Raw genomic sequence first — 22023 nt, 5'->3', positions numbered from 1 at the left:
GGAGCAGAGGAGTATAAATATCCCGCTCTCTCCGCTCCTCTCATCACTTCTGTTCTCTTCTATACAGAGCTATGGCCAGAACCAAGCAGACCGCCCGTAAATCCACCGGAGGGAAAGCTCCCCGCAAGCAGCTGGCCACTAAGGCCGCCAGGAAGAGCGCTCCGGCCACTGGTGGAGTGAAGAAGCCCCATCGTTACCGCCCGGGAACAGTCGCTCTCCGTGAGATCCGCCGCTATCAGAAATCCACCGAGCTGCTGATCCGTAAACTTCCCTTCCAGCGACTGGTGAGAGAGATCGCCCAGGACTTCAAGACTGATCTGCGCTTCCAAAGCTCGGCCGTGATGGCCCTGCAGGAGGCCAGCGAGGCTTATCTGGTGGGGCTGTTTGAGGACACCAACCTGTGCGCCATCCACGCCAAGAGGGTCACCATCATGCCCAAAGACATCCAGCTGGCCCGCCGGATCCGTGGGGAGAGAGCTTAGATCTGTTCTCAAGACCTGACTGTACCACAAAGGCTCTTTTCAGAGCCACCAAATCCTCCCTCCAGACGAGCTCATTCCTAACCTCCGCCACACAGGGCTGATCCTGAATGCATCATGTATCCGGACTAGTTGTTCATTTCTCTGCAGGAGTTTGCAGCAGTTCTATAGTCGTTTTGCCTAGATAAAATCAATCAGCGTTTTAGAGACTCCTCATCCCCTTATAAGTTCTCTCTAAACTGCTGGACCTCGTTTCCTTATATTCCCGGCACTCCGGTGTGATGGAGTCACTATGGAAAGAGGGAAAGTTATGTTCCTTGTATTCTTGAAAGCGGATACTTCTCCCTTGATACTTCTCCCTTGATACTGAAAACCTATCTAGACTAAGTAGAAGGAAAAAGGTAAAACGTCATCTCCCCCAAAAGTAGAAAGGGACACGAGACACTGAATCATTTAGTGGGGGACAGATCCAGCTCCAGGCATCCCATAAAAACGTATTTATTAGTAAGTCAGAACCGCGTCTGCCTAGTGTAAGTGTACATCCCCTGTGACTCCTTATGCAGTTTGTGAGTTTTTTTGTATTATTTCCAAATACGTTTTTCTGTGATCCCTGGACCTGGATATATATCTACCTATTAGACTCCTGTATGGAACGTAAGTGACCAGTGATCGCAGGACACAAACACATTTCCGATATCTGTCCGTCCGGAAACTAAAGAAAAAAAACGGACACCAGTGCTGCAAGGCTGCAGTGTTAACCACTGAGCCACGGCGCCGCTCAACAATACTTAACTCCCTCTTTGTCTGCTCTGTATATACTGTACACTGCTCAATATAATGTACACGCTGCTGTATATGCTGTACACACTGCTGCCTATAATGTAAACTGCTCAATATAATGTACACACTGCTGTATATGCTGTACACACTGTTGTATATACTGTACACACTGCTCTATATACTATACACACTGCTGTATATAATGTACACACTGCTCTATATACTGTACACACTGCTGTATATAATGTACACACTGCTCTATATACTGTACACACTGCTCTATATACTGTACACACTGCTGTATATAATGTACACACTGCTCTATATAATGTACACACTGCTGTATATACTGTACACACTGCTGCATATAATGTAAACTGCTCAATATAATGTACACTGCTGTATATAATGTACACACTGTTGTATATACTGTACACACTGCTGCATATAATGTACACTGCTCAATATAATGTACACTGCTGTATATAATGTACACACTGCTCTATATACTGTACACTGCTCTATATACTGTACACTGCTCTATACACTGTACACTGCTCTATACACTGTACACTGCTGTATATACTGTACACACTGCTGTATATACTGTACACTGCTCTATATACTGTACACTGCTTTATATACTGTATACTGCTGTATATACTGTACACTGCACTGTACACTGCTGTATATACTGTACACACTCCTCTATTATCAGTGACACTTATTACACTGCTGATCTGGGCAGTACAGATGTGATATGCACTATATATACTATATACAGCTGTGCTCTCTGTGTAGATGCTGGATTTTGTGTCTCCGCTTTTCTCCCTCCCCCCATCGCTACAGATCACATTTGTGGTGGGTGGGTCGTTATGTAATTATCGTGTATTTGAGTTCTCCTATGTTCTCTGGGGCTGGAGACGCCGGGGGTCTGGTTACATGCAGCTCCCTGCTCTGAGGGACCGGTAATGGCCGCCAATCCGGCACCACAGTGACTGCCGGGGATCAGATGAGTTTTCTGTAGATCATTGTCCCTAAAATACATTTTTGTATTCTACTTTCTAACAAGCTGGAAAATAGCAGCAGGAACTACAATGAAAGCACAAATCAAAATAACCAACAGATCTAGCAGCAGCGCCGAGGTGAGAAGAATGGAGAAGCGGGAAAATAAGAGGACAATAATCGGGAAATTCAAAATCGCCAACCGTTCTGTGCTCAACCAATCAGAGACGAAAGGGAGGAGCTAACTGCAAATTTAGTACTAGAAATCTCGCTCCGGAAACGCGTCATCTCTGCGGTTCTCGCTCCGGTCCGCTCACTCGCTATATAAAGGAAGGACTCTGCGCTGCTCAGTCATCGTGTTCTGCTGACTACGTGGAAGATGTCTGGTCGCGGTAAAGGAGGAAAAGGTCTCGGGAAGGGCGGCGCCAAGCGGCACAGGAAGGTGCTCCGTGATAACATCCAGGGCATCACCAAGCCTGCCATCCGCCGTCTAGCTCGCAGAGGAGGCGTCAAGCGCATCTCCGGCCTCATCTATGAGGAGACTCGCGGTGTCCTGAAAGTCTTCCTGGAGAACGTGATCCGTGACGCCGTCACCTACACCGAGCACGCCAAGAGGAAGACCGTCACCGCCATGGACGTGGTGTACGCGCTCAAGCGCCAGGGCCGCACTCTCTACGGCTTCGGAGGTTAATTGTGTTCTCTTCTGTCCTGACAACCCAAAGGCTCTTTTCAGAGCCACCCACATCTTCTTGAAAGGCTGCAATTTCCTATTCCTGCTGCCGAGACGTTCACACTATCAGTATTTGTAAGTCAAAACCAGGAGTGGAGCAATCAGAGGAAAAGTATAATAGAAGCACGTCACCCACTCCTGGTTTTGGCTTATAAATAATGATGTGAAATACTGACCGAATACTGAACGTGTGATCGTTGACTAAGGTGCGGAAACGACCCGATTAGTGAAAATCCTGCTACCAATATGTGGGAAGAGGGGCAGGTAATAATCAGCGCTGACACCGCAGGGAATCTGTATAGAATATAAGCTCGGCCGTGATGGCCCTGCAGGAGACCAATCTGGTGGGGCTGTTCGAGGACACCATCTTTATACGCTGTACATTTTAAGACGTTCTGTCTGTTCCTTCTGAAGCTGGTTGATGCTGCTCTAATGATCGAGAACAGGGATATATCCGCACTGGGCCGTTCATAGTAATTTGTGCACAGCTCTACCGTATTCTGCTGATACTACGGAGCAGACATCCAAGTCCTGGTGTTGAGTAAAAGGAGATTCTGACACCATGTATCTTCCTGCTCAGATCCGTGTGGGTTGTAGGAGGGCTGCGAATAGTGAAAGCGGCTGGATTGATGAATGGCCTCGGAGTGTAGACTCCTATGTGACCGCGTCCTGATCACTAGACTCCGGTATGGATGGCGGCCTCTGAGATAAACATAGATCCCATATATACACCAATATGTAATAGAGTAGGTCGTGTCCGCAAACTATAAGCAGCTCCGGTGCTGAGGCCGCATGTTTCGGGTACATGTCAGTTGATTTAATTTATTAAATGACTGAAAGAGGAGCCTCCTGCTGAACCTACACATGCAGATTACTGCAGAAGATGCCTATACTGCGCCGACAGTGACTAACCCCCGGCATCCATTACTCGGAGAACCGAGAACCAAAACAAGAGGCAGTCTGCTAGAAGTTCCATCTGTTTGGGAATGTTAGGACATAACTTACTAGCAGCCGCACTGAAGGTTACAGGATAACCCGGCTTCCCCACTAATGCTGGTGGGAGATAGTTTCCGTCATCTACTGTATTAGCCGCACACTCTGGACCATTTATTATACAATACTGCGGTAATAGCAGCCGCTGCGGTATCACCAGTAGACATGTGGCAGGATGGACATCAGGCCTCTGCTGACCGCAGCACAGATCGTGTATATAGTTGTATCTAATTCCAGATACCGCGGGGGCACATGTGTTAGCAGACGCTAGTGTGGACCATCGGCCGATTACAGCTCTCAGGAAGAGGATGTGGGGGCTCTTAAAAGAGCCTTTGGGTGTGTGGACAGACGTGGAGAAGCGGCACTCACTTGCTCTTGCTCGCCTTGCTGCTCTCGGTCTTTTTGGGCAGCAGCACGGCCTGGATGTTGGGCAGGACGCCCCCCTGGGCGATGGTCACCCCACCCAGCAGCCTGTTCAGCTCCTCGTCATTGCGCACCGCCAGCTGCAGGTGACGGGGGATGATGCGGGTCTTCTTGTTGTCCCGGGCAGCATTGCCGGCCAATTCCAGGATCTCGGCGGTCAGATACTCCAGCACAGCGGCCAGATAGACCGGAGCGCCGGCGCCGACTCTCTCAGCGTAATTGCCCTTGCGAAGAAGCCTGTGCACACGGCCGACTGGGAACTGCAGTCCTGCCCGGGATGAGCGGGTCTTGGCTTTAGCACGAACCTTTCCTCCTTGTTTGCCGCGTCCAGACATGATGGCGAGAACTGTAAAAAGAGAAAATCGAATGTAGAAGAGACCGTGTTGTGTCGCCTTATATAGTCTGCTGCCCCGCCCTCCTCTCCTGTCGTTGGATGAATCTGAAGCTGCCAATGGAGAAGAGACTTGGAGAACCACCAATGAGCTGCAGAGGGCGGAGCTTATTACCGCTCCATTGCTCAAATGAGTTTCTCACACAATAGAAAACGTTTGCTTTGAGCAGAATAGATAAGGGGTGAAAACAGATATTTGTCTTGGAGCAGAAGAAAATGCAGAAATATTCTGTTGATTTGTAATTTGCACTCGTTAGAATTGTGTCTTCTATCAGTCATGAATTGCACTGACAGGCTGGCGGGAGAGGGGTTAATCCCTGTCAGGGCTTCTTACTCCGCTCCATCTATACAGGAGCAGATTCCCTGCGGTGTCCGCCGCTGATCCTATCACTGCCCGTAAAACAAGTCTCTTATGTTCTACCAGGAGCCTGATGTGACGCTGCCGGGTCTCGGGTGGGGGAAGTCGCCGCTTCTGTAAAGCAAGTGTGTAGTGGGGAGCAGCACACACACGGCCACTGAGGAGTTAAATGGAGGCGGATATTCCTGTATCTGGGATTGGTCGGCGCCTGCGGATGTCTCTCGCTCATTGGCTGATCACAGATCCGTTGCTTGTTTTGAATTTCCCGCTCAATCTCTGTTCTTTGTCCGTCGGATTATTACCGGCCCCTCTGCTGGTAGCGGCGGTCGCTGTGGATACCGGTGGGGGCAGCTCTACCCCACTGATAATACCGGGTCCTGCCCTCCCAGCTGTCTGCCCCCAAACACCGGGATCGGTGGCCATTATTATCCTGGTGAGGTTATAATAGTTCTCAGAGGCGCCATCCAACCGAAACATTAGTGTCCAGGACGTGGTCATCACACAGGAGTCTCCGTACCCGGTACACAGGCCGTCCATCTATCCAGCTGCCTCATACAGCCACATTCCCTGTGAATATTCGTTGCCCTGTTCATCCCACACGGATCTGATCAGGGAAATATTACGGCACAGCCCATATCCCTGGAAATCGTGTTATATTTATTTTGTAGATCAATATAAGAAACAGCATTTGTGCCAGGATGGGAGTCACCAGGACTTGGGCATCTTACAGTCAGACCTGTGATCGGAGCTCTCTGCACTGCAGTGATTTTATCTAGTCCTGTCATATTAACCCTGTGAGATCTGTGACATCCGTTATACATGATTACATCTGGTGCTAGAGGATCTTATCCTGCGATTATATTGGGATATTTCTCCTATGATTCGCTGTTCCCCTCCTCATTCTCGGAGCTTCTACATGTGGATATATTGCCCGAGAGCCGCCTGTCCTGACACTGGATGAAGCGGGGGAGGAAAAGTGATAGAACAGAAGGACGATCAGTAGCTGAGCAGGAATCCTGTGAGGAGGATGTGACGGCCGATAATGTAACTGCCTGACCTGTGAGATCCTGACACCACAGTGTAATGTTCTGAGCAGGGAACTCTCAGCAATCTCCTACACATGATCGTCCATTCCCCATCACAGACCTCCTGCCTGTAGCCGTAGGACGGATCTGTAATGGGGAGACATGGTGGGATCTGCTGGGAAGAGCAGAACTGGTCTTCCCTGAAATGTCTCTTGTAGGACACGTCCCTGACCAGTATATCGTCTCCACAATACTGATTGTGACGGGAAAGGGAAGATCTGATTGTCTCCGGGTCAGACACACGGGCACATCACAGCATGTGGAGGACACGGAATCATTCTCTATAGCCATGAGAGGAAACCGGGGCGGATACTGCGCCGCTAACCTGGAAATCTGCAGATTCCTGTGTGGGATGTAAGAGACCAATGATCGCTCAACACAAGCAGATTCCCCGATATCGGTCCTGGGACCACGTGTTATATGAAGACAAAGGACTGGAAAAAGCGGGAACTGTAAGCGTGTTACCATTGGCAACATTAGCTCCTCCCTCTGCTGATTGGCTGAACACAGGACTGTTAGGGGGGGTGTTGAATTTCCCCGCAGCTTCTAAATGTAATGACGTCACTTCCACTGTAATGTAATGACGTCATTTCCCTAGATCAACTCCACCGACCACAAATGTCTCCTGTTATTTGATAAACAAGAGAATAATTAACTAATAAACGAGACCCCAGAATGCCGAGATCTGTGCAGCAAGGGGTTAAATAAGAAGTCCCAGAACACAGAGCAACTCACCGAGAAATGCCCAGATTATTCCGGACAAGGTTTTCTCACCATCTCCCTCGTCACCATTAATTCCCTCCGTTGCTTCACCTGCTATTTCCCGTCACCAGACGCAGAGCCCCGGGCGGTGAGAGCAGACACCTCGGGGAGACTCCATATAGTGCAGTGATATCTCCAGATGGTGCTGGAAACCCCTGTAATTCTGTATACCTCCATATAACAATGCAGTGCACATCTGTATACCGCTGTATGCCCCCTGTAATGCAGAAATCCCCACACACAGCAGTAAACCTTCCATGTAGAAATAATTACCTCTATATAGTAATGTATCTTTACGAATAGTCCTTTGTACCCCCATATAGTGCGACATACTGTGATGTAGCGGTTTGCGGTATAGTGCAGTAAGTGTCCGGTAAGGGCATCACAGCAGTATGCATGGCCCCCTCACACATACAGATATGAGCCACCATCCTCTGTGGAAGTTACATATGGAAACGGGGAAAAAAGATCAGAAATGACCCTCAATATTACTGAATTACGAATGTACTTTTTATCAAGATCCATTTTAAGTTATTCTACCGGATTTTCCCCTCTTGGATGGTTTTGTCTATCAAGACCCCGGTAGGGAAACATTTAGTCAAGATATAGTTGAGAGCTCTTATCTTGTAGGTTGAGTTTTACTAACATGTTTTTATTTTCCCTTATTAAGGTCATTCAATTAAAGCTATCATATTACTTTTCTCCTGTTACGCGGTTAGTATTATAACAGTACGCTTGTCTTTCTCCAACCTGCTTGGATCTGTGTCTTATCCTACACTTTCCTCAACTTTGATCCCTTTTTCTTACCCTATTAAAATTTATTTTTACCGTCCCTCTTTTCTTTGTTTGTTGTATAAAACTCTATGTGTGTATTTGACAAATCGCGCTGCGCTCAGTGGCTTTTCATTCCAGCTCTTGCTCCATGGATCGTCCTGATTCTTTGTGGTCTCATAGTCCTCTTGTATTAATTGAAGTTCATGATTCTCACTTTGTTTCTCCAAACATTTATTAACTAAATGACTCCAGTCCTAATGCAAAATTACAGGAATGCGCCCGTTTTTTGTTTTTTTTTTTGTTTTGTTTTTTTTTGTTTGTTTCTTTTAATTGTTAGTCATGTGAAAAGTGTACTGGCAGCAACCCAAAATAGAAAAATAATCCCTACTACATCGGCCTCTATAGTGCCAGAGGCATTTACTTTCTTATAAGCAGAACTTCCTTCTTAGGGCTCCTTACTCACCGGCAATACCCCGGCACTGCACCCCGCACAGAGGAGCGGAGCGTGCGGCTGCATCTATTCCTATGCGGCCGCATGCTCCGATCTGAGTGCCGGGTGCAGAGCCGGGTTTTAAACATGCGAGACTCATCCGAGTTGCTTGCAAGTGAGTAGTAGCCCTTAGATGTTAAGGCAGTGCCCCCATTAAATGCTGCAGGTTGGTTACTGAGTAGCTGTAGGATGGCTTCTGGGTCCCAGTAGGGCACTGTAGGAAAAAAACAGGTGGGATTCACTGCAAATTACAGCACAAAAGGCATTATTTTTGCAGCAAAAATGTCCCTTAAACTTCCCATCAGTAGCAATCTGCATCGTGCATTTCTCCCCACCCATAAGGTGGCTTTGGTTATCCAAATCCATCTTCTTTATGACCCCAGTGGCCCATTCTGGTGGGCGCTCCTGCCGGTCCCCAGCACCTTCCCCACCTGCTATTTGCTTCTCTTTCATCGTGTGCTCCAGCCAGTCTCTTCCATGCTGTACGGAGGGATCGGTGTCCCCACTGCACAGTTTGGACTTCACAGCGAGAAGGATTTCACAAGCCTTTAATGCCACTGGCCGTTCAGAGTCACAAAGACAAGTCAATAAGGCCTGGAAAAGCCCGACTCGTTCACAGGTAACCAGAGCGTCTGAGATGGAACCTGAGCTTCTGCTAGATGGCAGCCCTATAGTGTAAGGGCACGTTAGGGATGGCCCCATCTCCAATGTTTGGGACATATAGGAATCTGCCAGGTCCATTGCGTTCACCTTCACCTCCCAATCCAATTCCCTGCACGTCGTCTCCAGAATCTGGGACAGCACGGTGTCCGAGTCTTGGAGTTTTTGCTTGTGACCGTTCCATAGCCAATCAGTAAACACCTTCACCACCGCCCTCCTGGGGAAACCTTCCGTGCCATGACATAGAATGTCCATTAGATGGGGCACCAGATCCTGTTGGGAGGACACAATTAATGATTATTAAATTTCCATAGCATATCATCCCGCACCACAGCGGAGACACTTTAGGGAAGACAGAGGCGGGTTATCACCACTTCTGTCTTCTCCTTTGCAACATATTGAAGTATCGCCAATGCTGATGGGTATAATGGACCCAGCGATCACTTGGCTGGATGTGGAAACGTGCAGAGGAAAAACTATAATGATGAAAGGGATTACAGCAGCACCGAGCGCAGATGGCAGAGCCTAGAAAATCTAGTACACCAGCCTCATTCTGGAGAGGTGCTGACATGAAGGATTGATCATCTCTCTCTGAGAGAGAGAAATAGAAAGAGAGAGAAAGAAAGAGAGAGAACGAGATAAAGAAAGAGACAAGGAGAGAGAGAAAAAGAAAGAGAGGAAGAGAGAGAAGAAAGAGAGAGAGAAAGAAATGAAGAAAGTAAGAGAGATAGAGATAGATAGAAAGAGAGAAAGGAGAGAGAAAGATTAAAAGAGAGGAGAGAGAAAGAGAAAAACGAGGATGATGAAAGGGATTACAGCAGCACCCCAAGTGCAGATGGCGGTGCCTAGAAAAACTAGTACATCAGCCTCATTCTGGAGAGGTGCTGACATGAAGGATTGATCATCTCTCCCTGAGAGAGAGAGAGAGAGAGAGAGAGAGAGAGAGAGAGAGAGAGAGAGAAAGAGAGACAGAGAAAGAGAGGTAAAGAGAGATAGAGCGAAAGAGAGAGAAAGAAAGAGAGAAGAGAAGGAGAGAGAAAGAGAGGAGAGACTGCTCTATACTGTACACACTGCTCTATATACTGTACACACTGCTGTATATACTGTACATACTGTACATACTGCTCTATATAATGTGTACACTGCTCTATATACTGTACACACTGCTGTATATACTGTACTTTCAGCCCTATATACTGTACATACTGCTCTATATAATGTATAAACGTCTCTATATACTCAGCTCTATATATTGTACACACTGCTGTATATACTGTACACTGCTCTATATACTGTACACTCTGCTCTATATACTGCATACACTGCTCTATATACTGTACATACTACTCTATATACTGTACACTGCTGTATATACTGTACACTCTCCTCTATTATCAGTGACACTTATTACACTGCTGATCTGGGCTGTGCAGATGTGATGTGTTGCACTATATATACTATATACAGCTGTGCTCTGTGTAGACGCTGGATTTTGCGTCTCCGCCTTTCTCCCGATATTCCCCTTTTGCACAATAGTGGGGGTCACATAAATCCGTTAATATTTCACAGTTTCCTCCACGGAGAGTCGCACTGTGAAGCTGTCGCTTTATCAGAGCTCTTCCCTCCATTACAGGCCGCAGCGGTCACAGCTTCACACGGGGTAAGACACGATATCAGGCAGGTGATTGCAATCAGCCCCCGATGTGGATCATCTATTGATGTGGAACACAACCCCCCCCCCCCCCCCCCCAATACTCTGCACATACGGGGTACAGTGATATCACAGGTCAGGGAGGGGGCAGTCAGCGGATGCCGTCGCCTGTGTTACCCTTCTGGCAAATCCCATAGTGAATGAATGAGGCCGAACGCAATGTTGCTGTAGTGAGTGACCCGTTACGCGGCAGATGCAGAAAAACTGCAAGATCTGCTGCAAAAGGCGACTTTCACATCAGCGATTCTTGCTAAAGTCACTGCCGATAGTGTCATACTCACCAAAGGGGGAGGCAGCACGACGCCCGGTGTCGGGTCGGACGATCCGCTCTTGTATAGTGATCACCCCCTGGAGTCCCTGATTAGTGGCGCAGTATCCGCAGAAGCGGCGCTGGACATAGCGGGGAGCCGGTACACGGACTGATCGGTGGCCCCATCCTACTCGCAGGTGATTTGTTGCTTCGGACATTCCCGCTCCGTTACTGCCGGTGCTCACCAGTTGTTTCTAGTTGGGGAAATGTCGCAGCGATCAGTCCTGGGCTCTGCACAGACAATCTGGTCAGCTGAGAGAGATCCGGGTGAGGAGCACAGGGGAGAGGCCGAGATCCGATCACTGCTCCTCTGCCGCTTGCAATAGGTGGCGTCCTCCGATCACTTGCGACAGTGAGAACATCAGTGAGAGAATCGCACCGACCCGATAGCAATAAAGTCACAACCGGCAGCAAAGTTATCAGGTTGATCACAGGATCTACCAAGGTAAAAGCTCCTATATGGAAGAATGCAGCACTATAGGGGGGTATACATCACTATGCATGGGTAAAAACGAGACATGGGGGTTTCCAGCGCTCTATGGAGGGTATGCAGTGCAACATGGTGTGTGTAGCACTATAAGGGGAGTATATAGCACATATGGACGGGGGGTTACAGTGCTACATGCGATACACAGCATTATGTGTAAGGTATACAGCACCGTCTGGAGTTTATACAATGCAATATGGAGTTGTAAAGCACTATATGAGGGTATACATTGCTATATGGGCATACATTGCACTATATGAGGGTATACATTGCTATATGGGCATATATCGCAGCAGTATATGGGGAGTTACAGCACAGTCTGATGGAGGGGAGATTTATTTATGGAATAACCAATGAACTTCAGAGGGCGGAGCTTCTGATGTTGATCACCTGATTTTCTCACCCAATAGCACAGCGATCTGTCATCAGTGCTCATTTGCATGGACTGGCTATAAATGCTGCTGCTCTGGGAGAGTCAGGATCATTTTCTTCTCACTTGTGACAAGAACTATTTGCTTTCATTATGGCTGATCCCAAATCTGCCCCAGCGCCCAAGAAGGGCTCCAAAAAAGCCGTGACCAAGACCCAGAAGAAGGACGGCAAGAAGCGGAGGAAGAGCAGGAAGGAGAGCTACGCCATCTACGTGTACAAGGTGCTGAAGCAGGTCCACCCCGACACCGGCATCTCCTCCAAGGCCATGGGCATCATGAACTCCTTCGTCAACGACATCTTCGAGCGCATCGCAGGGGAAGCCTCCCGCCTGGCTCACTACAACAAGCGCTCCACCATCACCTCCCGGGAGATCCAGACCGCCGTGCGCCTGCTGCTGCCCGGAGAGCTGGCCAAGCACGCCGTGTCCGAGGGCACCAAGGCCGTCACCAAGTACACCAGCGCCAAGTGATCGGCTCCTTCCTCTGCTCCTCACCCCAAAGGCTCTTCTAAGAGCCACCCACACCCTCACTAGAAGAGCTGCTTCTCCGCTGCCTCGTAGGGTTTTGTTCCGTCTTCATCTGCAGATGTGTCCTAGTGAGATGTAGATGGTGCGCGGTATTTGGCGTCCTGCTCCTCACTGATCTGCGGCCTTTCTAGCACACAGGTGTCTGGTTCCCGTGTTAGTAGCGCAGTAGCTGTTCCCTATAATACCAGCTGCGGGGAGGGAGCGGGATGAGATCGGTTTCACCGAGCACAGGAGGTGGCTGCCGGCTCAAGCTCCAGTCTTATGAATTTAATTTTGGGGAAAAAAACAACTGCTCAATAAATGTAAAATCGACGAAAAAAATACTCCAGCATCGTCACTATGAGAATATTCAGCGACCGATACTACAAGGGATCTCAGACATCTGAACGATGGGAACCCAATCTGCCGAGAATCTGGTTCTGGAATCAGCCGCCGCCGCCCCGCACTCCTCTATTCACTGCTGTTTCTGTAGTCAGGGCTCCTACCAGATATTCAGACCTCCCAGCTCCCACCTGACTGTGGACTCCGATTCACTGACCACCTACAATCCCTACATCCGCCGATCTGCGCATCATCCTGCACTGGAGCTAAAACTGCCGAGGGAGATCGTCCCTTCTGCTCCCGGCACTTAGGGCATTGTGTGTGTTTGCGGACACGTCTGCTGGGAGCACAAGCTCCGGGATCTCCAGGATTCTGCTCTAAAGGTACCTTCACACGAAACGACATTATAACGATATCGCTAGCAATCCGTGACGTTGCAGCGTCCTCGCTAGCGATATCGTTTCGTTTGACACGCAGCAGCGATCAGGATCCTGCTGTGATGTCGCTGGTCGCTGAATAAAGTCCAGAACTTTATTTGGTCGTCCGATCGCTGTGTATCGTTGTGTTTGAAAGCAAAAGCAACGATACCAGCGATATTTTACACTGGTAACCAGGGTAAACATCGGGTTACTAAGCGCAGGGCCGCGCTTAGTTACCCGATGTTTACCCTGGTTACTAGCGTAAAATGTAAAAAAAACAAACAGCACATACTCACATTGCGTCCCCTGCAGTCTGCTTCCTCCTCTGACTCAGCGCCGCAAAGTGAAAGTGAAAGCAGCACAGCGGTGACGTCACCGCTCTGCTCTCACTGTACGGCGCTCAGTCAGTCAGGAAGTGGACGCAGGGGGACGTGAATGTAAGTATGTGCTGTTTGTTTTTTTTAGATTTTACGCTGGTAACCAGGGTAAACATCGGGTTACTAAGCGCGGCCCTGCGCTTAGTTACCCGATGTTTACCCTGGTTACCAGGGGACCTCGGCATAGTTGATCGCTGGAGAGCGGTCTGTGTGACAGCTCTCCAGCGACCAAACAGCGACGCTGCAGCGATCGACATCGTTGTCGCTATCGCTGCAGCGTCGCTTCGTGTGAAGGTACCTTAAGTCACATGTCCTTTCACCCCTTCATGGATTAATTTATTAGAGCAGATCGGGGATCGCTGTATGTATCAAGTCCCCGAGCAGCTCCATCCCCAGAAGAGTCTCATGCAGAATCATAGAGAAAAGACTCGGCTCCATCTAATCCGGTTACAACCTCACCAGAATAATAATGGCGACCGATCAGGAGAACAATCCCCGTGTTTGGGGGCATGACAGAAACCTAACAGATTTATGGGGGATATATCCGCACACTGCCTCCCAGAGACCTCTATGCACACAGTACAAGCCCCGATGTGATGCGGTTACTACAGTGCTGCCGTGAGGTGAATGTGTTGATTCTGCTGCATATTATACTGAACAGGGGGCAGCGAATATTCACAGGGAATGTGGCTGTATGAGGCAGCTGGATAGATGGACGCCCTGTGTACCGGGTACGGAGACTCCTGTGTGATGACCACGTCCTGGACACTAATGTTTGGATGGATGGCGCCTCTAAAGACTGTTATAACCTCCCCAGAATAATAATGGCAACCGATAAGAAAACCCATCCCCGTGTTTGGGGGCAGACAGCTGGGAGGGCAGGACCCGGTGTTATCAGCGGGGTAGAGCTGCCCCCACCGGTATACACAGCGACCGCCGCTACAGCAGAGGGGCCGGTAATAATCCGACGGACAAAGAACAGAGATTGAGCGGGAAATTCAAAACCAGCAACGGATCTGTAATCAGCCAATGAGCGAGAGACATCCGCAGTCGCCGACCAATCCCAGATACAGGAATATCCGCCTCCATTTAACTCCTTAGTGGCCGTGTGTGTGCGGCGACTTCCCCCACCCGAGACCCGGCAGCGTCACATCAGGCTCCTGGCAGAACATAGGAGACTTGTATTAGTCGGGCAGTGATAGGATCAGCGCGGACACCGCAGGGAATCTGCACAGGATAATAAGCGGTGAGTGAGGAGCCTCCTCCTGTGTAGATGGAGCGGAGGAGAAGCCCTGACAGGGATTAACCCCTCTCCCGCCAGCCTGTCAGTGCAGATTGAGTGTCGCTCGCAGAACTCGGCCTCAGAATAATCTGCAGATAGCCGGAAATTAGCCCTTATTGATGGAGGACTTTGTGCAGTGATTGGGACAGATAATGGCGATTCCCCCATAGATCCAGGAAGCGGCTAGTCAGCGGTGGAAGGCTGTGAATTCAGGGAGATATCTCGGTAGTAGCCGCACCCACTGCTCTATGAGGAGCCGGCTTCCCTCAGGAGCTTTGTCCCCGGTATAAACTGTACTTAGCCCTCGTGTGTGTGATCTCAGTAACATGGAGCCGGATCAGTCACTTCAGCCATGAATCTCTGCTCTGTGATGACCGCAGATCTCCTGTGCTCGGTCCGATTGATGATCACATCCCGCAGCAGAACATTAGCGGCTCATTCCTTTGCCGGCGGAGGTTGTTTGTTCTCCGGATTTGTATCACATCCGGCTAAAGCGATGTCACCATTTCTATCTGCCCCGTGCAGGTCCTGTCCCCATCACAGCTGTGGGAGCTTCTGTGCGGCTCCTCTACCAGTGGCGCAGCGCTTTCTGTAGCTATAGACTCCTGTCCTCTCAGCTCTGGGTCCTAGTGCCGCTGCCTCCAGGGTTCCACTGGTAATGGCAGATTATTTATTATAAAGTAAATCGACTGACATGTGGCCCAAAAAATGCGGTCTCAGCACCGGAGCCGCCATCCATACCAGAGTCTAGTGATCAGGACGCGGTCACATAGGAGTCTACACTCCGAGGCCATTCATCAATCCAGCCGCTTTCACTATTCGCAGCACTCCTACAACCCACACGGATCTGAGCAGGAAGATACAAGGTGTCAGAATCTCCTTTACTCAACATCAGGACGTGGATTTCTGCTCCGTAGTATCAGCAGAATATGGTAGAACTGTGCACAAATTACTATAAACGGCCCAGTGCGGATATATCCCCCCTTACACATGTACAGCGTGTATAAAGCCTGCACTGGCAGTCACACAAGCACAGTGACCATTAGACCCCAGCAGTCAGGTGCAGCCTCTCATGTAAGATGTGGGTGGCTCTGAAAAGAGCCTTTGGGGTGTGAGCATGGAGCAGAGAACACAATTAACCTCCGAAGCCGTAGAGAGTGCGGCCCTGGCGCTTGAGCGCGTACACCACGTCCATGGCGGTGACGGTCTTCCTCTTGGCGTGCTCGGTGTAGGTGACGGCGTCACGGATCACGTTCTCCAGGAAGACTTTCAGGACACCGCGAGTCTCCTCATAGATGAGGCCGGAGATGCGCTTGACGCCTCCTCTGCGAGCTAGACGGCGGATGGCAGGCTTGGTGATGCCCTGGATGTTATCACGGAGCACCTTCCTGTGCCGCTTGGCGCCGCCCTTCCCGAGACCTTTTCCTCCTTTACCGCGACCAGATATCTTCCACGTAGTCAGCAGAACACGATGACTGAGCAGCGCAGAGTCCTTCCTTTATATAGCGAGTGAGCGGACCGGAGCGAGAACCGCAGAGATGACGCGTTTCCGGAGCGAGATTTCTAGTACTAAATTTGCAGTTAGCCCCTCCCTTTCGTCTCTGATTGGTTGAGCACAGAACGGTTGGCGATTTTGAATTTCCCGATTATTGTCCTCTTATTTTCCCGCTTCTCCATTCTTCTCACCTCGGCGCTGCTGCTAGATCTGTTGGTTATTTTGATTTGTGCTTTCATTGTAGTTCCTGCTGCTATTTTCCAGCTTGTTAGAAAGTAGAATACAAAAATGTATTTTAGGGACAATGATCTACAGAAAACTCATCTGATCCCCGGCAGTCACTGTGGTGCCGGATTGGCGGCCATTACCGGTCCCTCAGAGCAGGGAGCTGCATGTAACCAGACCCCCGGCGTCTCCAGCCCCAGAGAACATAGGAGAACTCAAATACACGATAATTACATAACGACCCACCCACCACAAATGTGATCTGTAGCGATGGGGGGAGGGAGAAAAGCGGAGACACAAAATCCAGCATCTACACAGAGAGCACAGCTGTACATAGTATATATAGTGCACATCACATCTGTACTGCCCAGATCAGCAGTGTAATAAGTGTCACTGATAATAGAGGAGTGTGTACAGTATATACAGCAGTGTACAGTGCAGTGTACAGTATATACAGCAGTATACAGTATATAAAGCAGTGTACAGTATATAGAGCAGTGTACAGTATATACAGCAGTGTGTACAGTATATACAGCAGTGTACAGTGTATAGAGCAGTGTACAGTGTATAGAGCAGTGTACAGTATATAGAGCAGTGTACAGTATATAGAGCAGTGTGTACATTATATTGAGCAGTGTACATTATATGCAGCAGTTTTATATACAACAGTGTGTACATTATATACAGCAGTGTGTATAGTATATAGAGCAGTGTGTACAGTATATACAACAGTGTGTACAGCATATACAGCAGTGTGTACATTATATTGAGCAGTTTACATTATATGCAGCAGTGTGTACAGTATATACAGTGTGTACAGCATATACAGCAGCGTGTACATTATATTGAGCAGTGTACAGTATATACAGAGCAGACAAAGAGGGAGTTAAGTATTGTTGAGCGGCGCCGTGGCTCAGTGGTTAACACTGCAGCCTTGCAGCACTGGTGTCCGTTTTTTTTCTTTAGTTTCCGGACGGACAGATATCGGAAATGTGTTTGTGTCCTGCGATCACTGGTCACTTACGTTCCATACAGGAGTCTAATAGGTAGATATATATCCAGGTCCAGGGATCACAGAAAAACGTATTTGGAAATAATACAAAAAAACTCACAAACTGCATAAGGAGTCACAGGGGATGTACACTTACACTAGGCAGACGCGGTTCTGACTTACTAATAAATACGTTTTTATGGGATGCCTGGAGCTGGATCTGTCCCCCACTAAATGATTCAGTGTCTCCTGTCCCTTTCTACTTTTGGGGGAGATGACGTTTTACCTTTTTCCTTCTACTTAGTCTAGATAGGTTTTCAGTATCAAGGGAGAAGTATCAAGGGAGAAGTATCCGCTTTCAAGAATACAAGGAACATAACTTTCCCTCTTTCCATAGTGACTCCATCATACCGGAGTGCCGGGAATATAAGGAAACGAGGTCCAGCAGTTTAGAGAGAACTTATAAGGGGATGAGGAGTCTCTAAAACGCTGATTGATTTTATCTAGGCAAAACGACTATAGAACTGCTGCAAACTCCTGCAGAGAAATGAACAACTAGTCCGGATACATGATGCATTCAGGATCAGCCCTGTGTGGCGGAGGTTAGGAATGAGCTCGTCTGGAGGGAGGATTTGGTGGCTCTGAAAAGAGCCTTTGTGGTACAGTCAGGTCTTGAGAACAGATCTAAGCTCTCTCCCCACGGATCCGGCGGGCCAGCTGGATGTCTTTGGGCATGATGGTGACCCTCTTGGCGTGGATGGCGCACAGGTTGGTGTCCTCAAACAGCCCCACCAGATAAGCCTCGCTGGCCTCCTGCAGGGCCATCACGGCCGAGCTCTGGAAGCGCAGATCAGTCTTGAAGTCCTGGGCGATCTCTCTCACCAGTCGCTGGAAGGGAAGTTTACGGATCAGCAGCTCGGTGGATTTCTGATAGCGGCGGATCTCACGGAGAGCGACTGTTCCCGGGCGGTAACGATGGGGCTTCTTCACTCCACCAGTGGCCGGAGCGCTCTTCCTGGCGGCCTTAGTGGCCAGCTGCTTGCGGGGAGCTTTCCCTCCGGTGGATTTACGGGCGGTCTGCTTGGTTCTGGCCATAGCTCTGTATAGAAGAGAACAGAAGTGATGAGAGGAGCGGAGAGAGCGGGATATTTATACTCCTCTGCTCCTAGTCTCGCTCCATGTGGACACGCCCCCTGCATACCATTGGTTATTTTGTAGAAGGTGAGCAGCCAATAACGTGTGATGTTCGCGACCAATCACTGCACAGAGAAGGCTCAGCCTGACTCACACTTCAGATATTACTTGCTGCTCTGAAACACACAGGGTCGCATCAAATCTCCAGGCGGCTAATACAGCGGAAGCTCCGGTTCTAGATTCCCAGTGCCCGGAGCTGTACAGTGGCTCCTCTATAATCAGTCACTGAGGCTTCAACTCTCACATCGGAGTAATAACCTCACACCCCTATTACTGAGATGAGGGTTACATGTGGTGATAACTGATTAGGATGATACAAGTGTCGTGATCTCTGCTGCACATCGGCCCCTTCCCTCCATTAATGACACAGAATTGTCACCTGTAGGCACTGATCATACAGCTCTGCGGGGAGGTGGTGGCACTGATCATACAGCTCTGCGGGGAGGAGGTGGTGGCACTGATCATACAGCTCTGAGGGAAGGAGGTGGTGGCACTGATCATACAGCTCTGCGGGGAGGAGGTGGTGGCACTTATCATACAGCTCTGCGGGGAGGAGGTGGTGGCACTGATCATACAGCTCTGCGGGGGGGAGGTGGTGGCACTGATCATACAGCTCTGCGGGGAGGAGGTGGTGGCACTGATCATACAGCTCTGAGGGGAGGTGGTGGCACTGATCATACAGCTCTGCGGGGAGGAGGTGGTGGCACTGATCATACAGCTCTGAGGGGAGGTGGTGGCACTGATCATACAGCTCTGCGGGGAGGAGGTGGTGGCACTGATCATACAGCTCTGAGGGAAGGAGGTGGTGTCACTGATCATACAGCTCTGCGGGAAGGAGGTGGTGTCACTGATCATACAGCTCTGCGGGGAGGAGGTGGTGTCACTGATCATGCAGCTCTGCGGGGAGGAGGTGGCGGCACTTATACAGCTCTGCGGGGAGGAGGTGGTGGCACTTATCATACAGCTCTGTGGGGGGGAGGTGGTGGCACTTATCATACAGCTCTGCGGGGGGGGAGGTGGTGGCACTGATCATACAGCTCTGCGGGGAGGAGGTGGTGGCACTGATCATACAGCTCTGCGGGGGGAGGTGGTGGCACTTATCATACAGCTCTGCGGGAGGAGGTGGTGGCACTGATCATACAGCTCTGCGGGGGGAGGTGGTGACACTGATCATACAGCTCTGCGGGGAGATGGTGACACTGATCATACAGCTCTGAGGGAAGGAGTTGGTGGCACTGATCATACAGCTCTGCGGGGAGGTGCTGGCAATTATACAGCTGAGGGGAGGAGGTGGTGGCACTGATCATACAGTTCTGAGGGGAGGAGGTGGTGGCACTGATCATACAGCTCTGAGGGGAGGTGGTGGCACTGATCATACAGCTCTGAGGGGAGGAGGTGGTGGCACTTATCTTACAGCTCTGCGGGGAGGAGGTGGTGGCACTGATCATGCAGCTCTGAGGGGAGGTGGTGGCACTGATCATACAGCTCTGAGGGGAGGAGGTGGTGGCACTGATCATACAGCTCTGCGGGGAGGAGGTGGTGGCACTGATCATACAGCTCTGCGGGGAGGTGGTGGCACTGATCATACAGCTCTGCGGGGAGGAGGTGGTGGCACTGAAAATACAGCTCTGCGGGGAGGAGGTGGTGGCACTGATCATACAGCTCTGCGGGGAGGAGGTGGTGGCTCTGATAAGAGCCTTTGTGGTATAAGTACAGGAGCAGCTCCGCTTATTTCTTAGCCGCGGGCTTCTTGGCTTTCGCAGCCTTCTTAGCCGGACTCTTGGCAGCTTTGGGTTTGGCCGCCTTCTTAGTCGGACTCTTCGTCGCCTTCTTGGGCTTAGGAGCGGCTTTCGGCTTCTTGGGGCTCTTGGCCGCTTTCTTGGCAGCTGCTGCGGGCTTCTTGGCCTTTTTCGGGCTCTTCTTGACCGCGGTCGGAGCCTTCTTGAGCTTCTTCGGAGATTTGGCGGCTTTCTTGGCAGCAGCGGGTTTCTTGGGCTTGGCCGCAGCTCCTGACTTCTTCTTGGCCACTTTGTCCTTGGTCTCCTGCTTCTTGTTCAGCTTGAAGGACCCGGAGGCGCCGCTGCCCTTCACCTGGAGGAGGGCGCCCTTGGTGACCAGAGACTTGACGGCCAGCTTCAGGCGGCTGTTGTTCTTCTCTACATCGTATCCTCCGGCAGACAGAGCCTTCTTCAGGGCGGCCAGAGACACCCCGCTGCGCTCCTTGGAGGCGGACACGGCTTTCACGATCAGCTCGGAGACGCTGGGGCCGGAGGGTTTATGGCTTTTCTTGGCGGCGGATTTCTTCGGCTGCTTCTTGGATTTGGCGGCCGGTTCTGCGGGAGGGGGAGCGGCGGCTGGCGCGGTCTCTGCCATCATGTGCTGCGGAAATAAAACGAAAATTTCTTCTGATAGGAAGGAAAACACTGAGGCCGGAGCTGGAGGCGCCTGTTATATGTACAGGCTTACTGCGCACTGATTGGCTGCTGAGCTGCACGGTCCTGAGCATCTATTGGCTGATAGTGGACACAGGCCCCGCCTCCTCCCAGCTGAGTCCGAGTGAAGCTCCGCTCTCCCCTTGTGCTTCCCTGCCCGGGAGAAAAGCCTTTTACCGGCTAACACCGGACAGCAGAGCGCGCTTCCTCCATCGCTTCTCCTGCTCCAACATCTCCACCAACCGTTTGTAGCCGTCACTAACAGAGAAGTCGGGAAAGAGCGGAGAGGAAATCCCGGGATCATCGCCGCCGTCCTCCCGATCTGCACATCGCTGTGTATCCGGGGAGATAAATCTGCTGCGGGAGCTCGTTCCTCCTATTCCCGGCTCTTGTCACCATCACAGGGATCTTTACTCCAATGTCTATCGTACAGGAAGCTGATTGTACGATGTGGGGACGAGCTGGAGCTGCTGAGAGCCCAGAAGGATAACACAGGCGACGGCCTCCGCTGACTGCCCCCTGCCTGACCTGTGATATCACTGTACCCCGTATGTGCAGAGTATTGGGGGGACACGTGTTCCACATCAGTAGATGATCCACATCGGGGGCTGATTGCAATCACCTGCCTGATATCGTGTCTTACCCCGTGTGAAGCTGTGACCGCTGCGGCCTGTAATGGAGGGAAGAGCTCTGATAAGGCGACAGCTGCACAACGCGACTCCCCAACCAAACACATGAACATCTCCGGGGAGAAAACTGTGAAATATTAACGGATTTATGTGTCCCCCACTATTGTGCAAAAGGGGAATATTGGGAGAAAAGCGGAGACGCAAAATCCAGCGTCTACACAGAGCACAGCTGTATATAGTATATATATATATATATATATAT

At 50.1% G+C, this 22023-nt stretch overlaps 5 protein-coding genes across 5 annotated transcripts; 2 read left to right on the top strand and 3 right to left on the bottom strand.

Moving 5' to 3' along the window:
- Positions 1-62: 62 nt before the first annotated feature.
- Positions 63-501, top strand: LOC143784834 (histone H3). The gene has a single exon (XM_077273466.1). It carries the CDS (start codon positions 72-74, stop codon positions 480-482), a length of 411 nt encoding a protein of 136 aa, XP_077129581.1. The 5' UTR covers positions 63-71; the 3' UTR covers positions 483-501.
- Positions 502-2643: 2142 nt separating this feature from the next.
- On the top strand, positions 2644-2955 carry LOC143785711 (histone H4). Its single transcript, XM_077274795.1, has one exon. It carries the CDS (start codon positions 2644-2646, stop codon positions 2953-2955), a length of 312 nt encoding a protein of 103 aa, XP_077130910.1.
- A 1239-nt stretch (positions 2956-4194) lies between these two features.
- LOC143784833 (histone H2A type 1) lies at positions 4195-4756 on the bottom strand. The gene has a single exon (XM_077273465.1). It carries the CDS (start codon positions 4743-4745, stop codon positions 4353-4355), a length of 393 nt encoding a protein of 130 aa, XP_077129580.1. The 5' UTR covers positions 4746-4756; the 3' UTR covers positions 4195-4352.
- Positions 4757-18153: 13397 nt separating this feature from the next.
- LOC143784832 (histone H3) lies at positions 18154-18610 on the bottom strand. Its single transcript, XM_077273464.1, has one exon. The coding sequence runs from the start codon at positions 18599-18601 to the stop codon at positions 18191-18193; it is 411 nt and encodes a 136-aa protein (XP_077129579.1). The 5' UTR covers positions 18602-18610; the 3' UTR covers positions 18154-18190.
- Positions 18611-20428: 1818 nt separating this feature from the next.
- Positions 20429-21105, bottom strand: LOC143784831 (histone H1.10-like). Its single transcript, XM_077273463.1, has one exon. The coding sequence runs from the start codon at positions 21074-21076 to the stop codon at positions 20429-20431; it is 648 nt and encodes a 215-aa protein (XP_077129578.1). The 5' UTR covers positions 21077-21105.
- Between the last annotated feature and the right edge of the window lie 918 nt (positions 21106-22023).

Source organism: Ranitomeya variabilis, chromosome 7 (assembly GCF_051348905.1).
Source record: "Ranitomeya variabilis isolate aRanVar5 chromosome 7, aRanVar5.hap1, whole genome shotgun sequence".
Taxonomy (NCBI): Eukaryota; Metazoa; Chordata; class Amphibia; order Anura; family Dendrobatidae; genus Ranitomeya; species Ranitomeya variabilis.
Note: the sequence above shows the minus strand (reverse complement) of the source record. Positions and strands in the feature narration are given on the sequence as shown.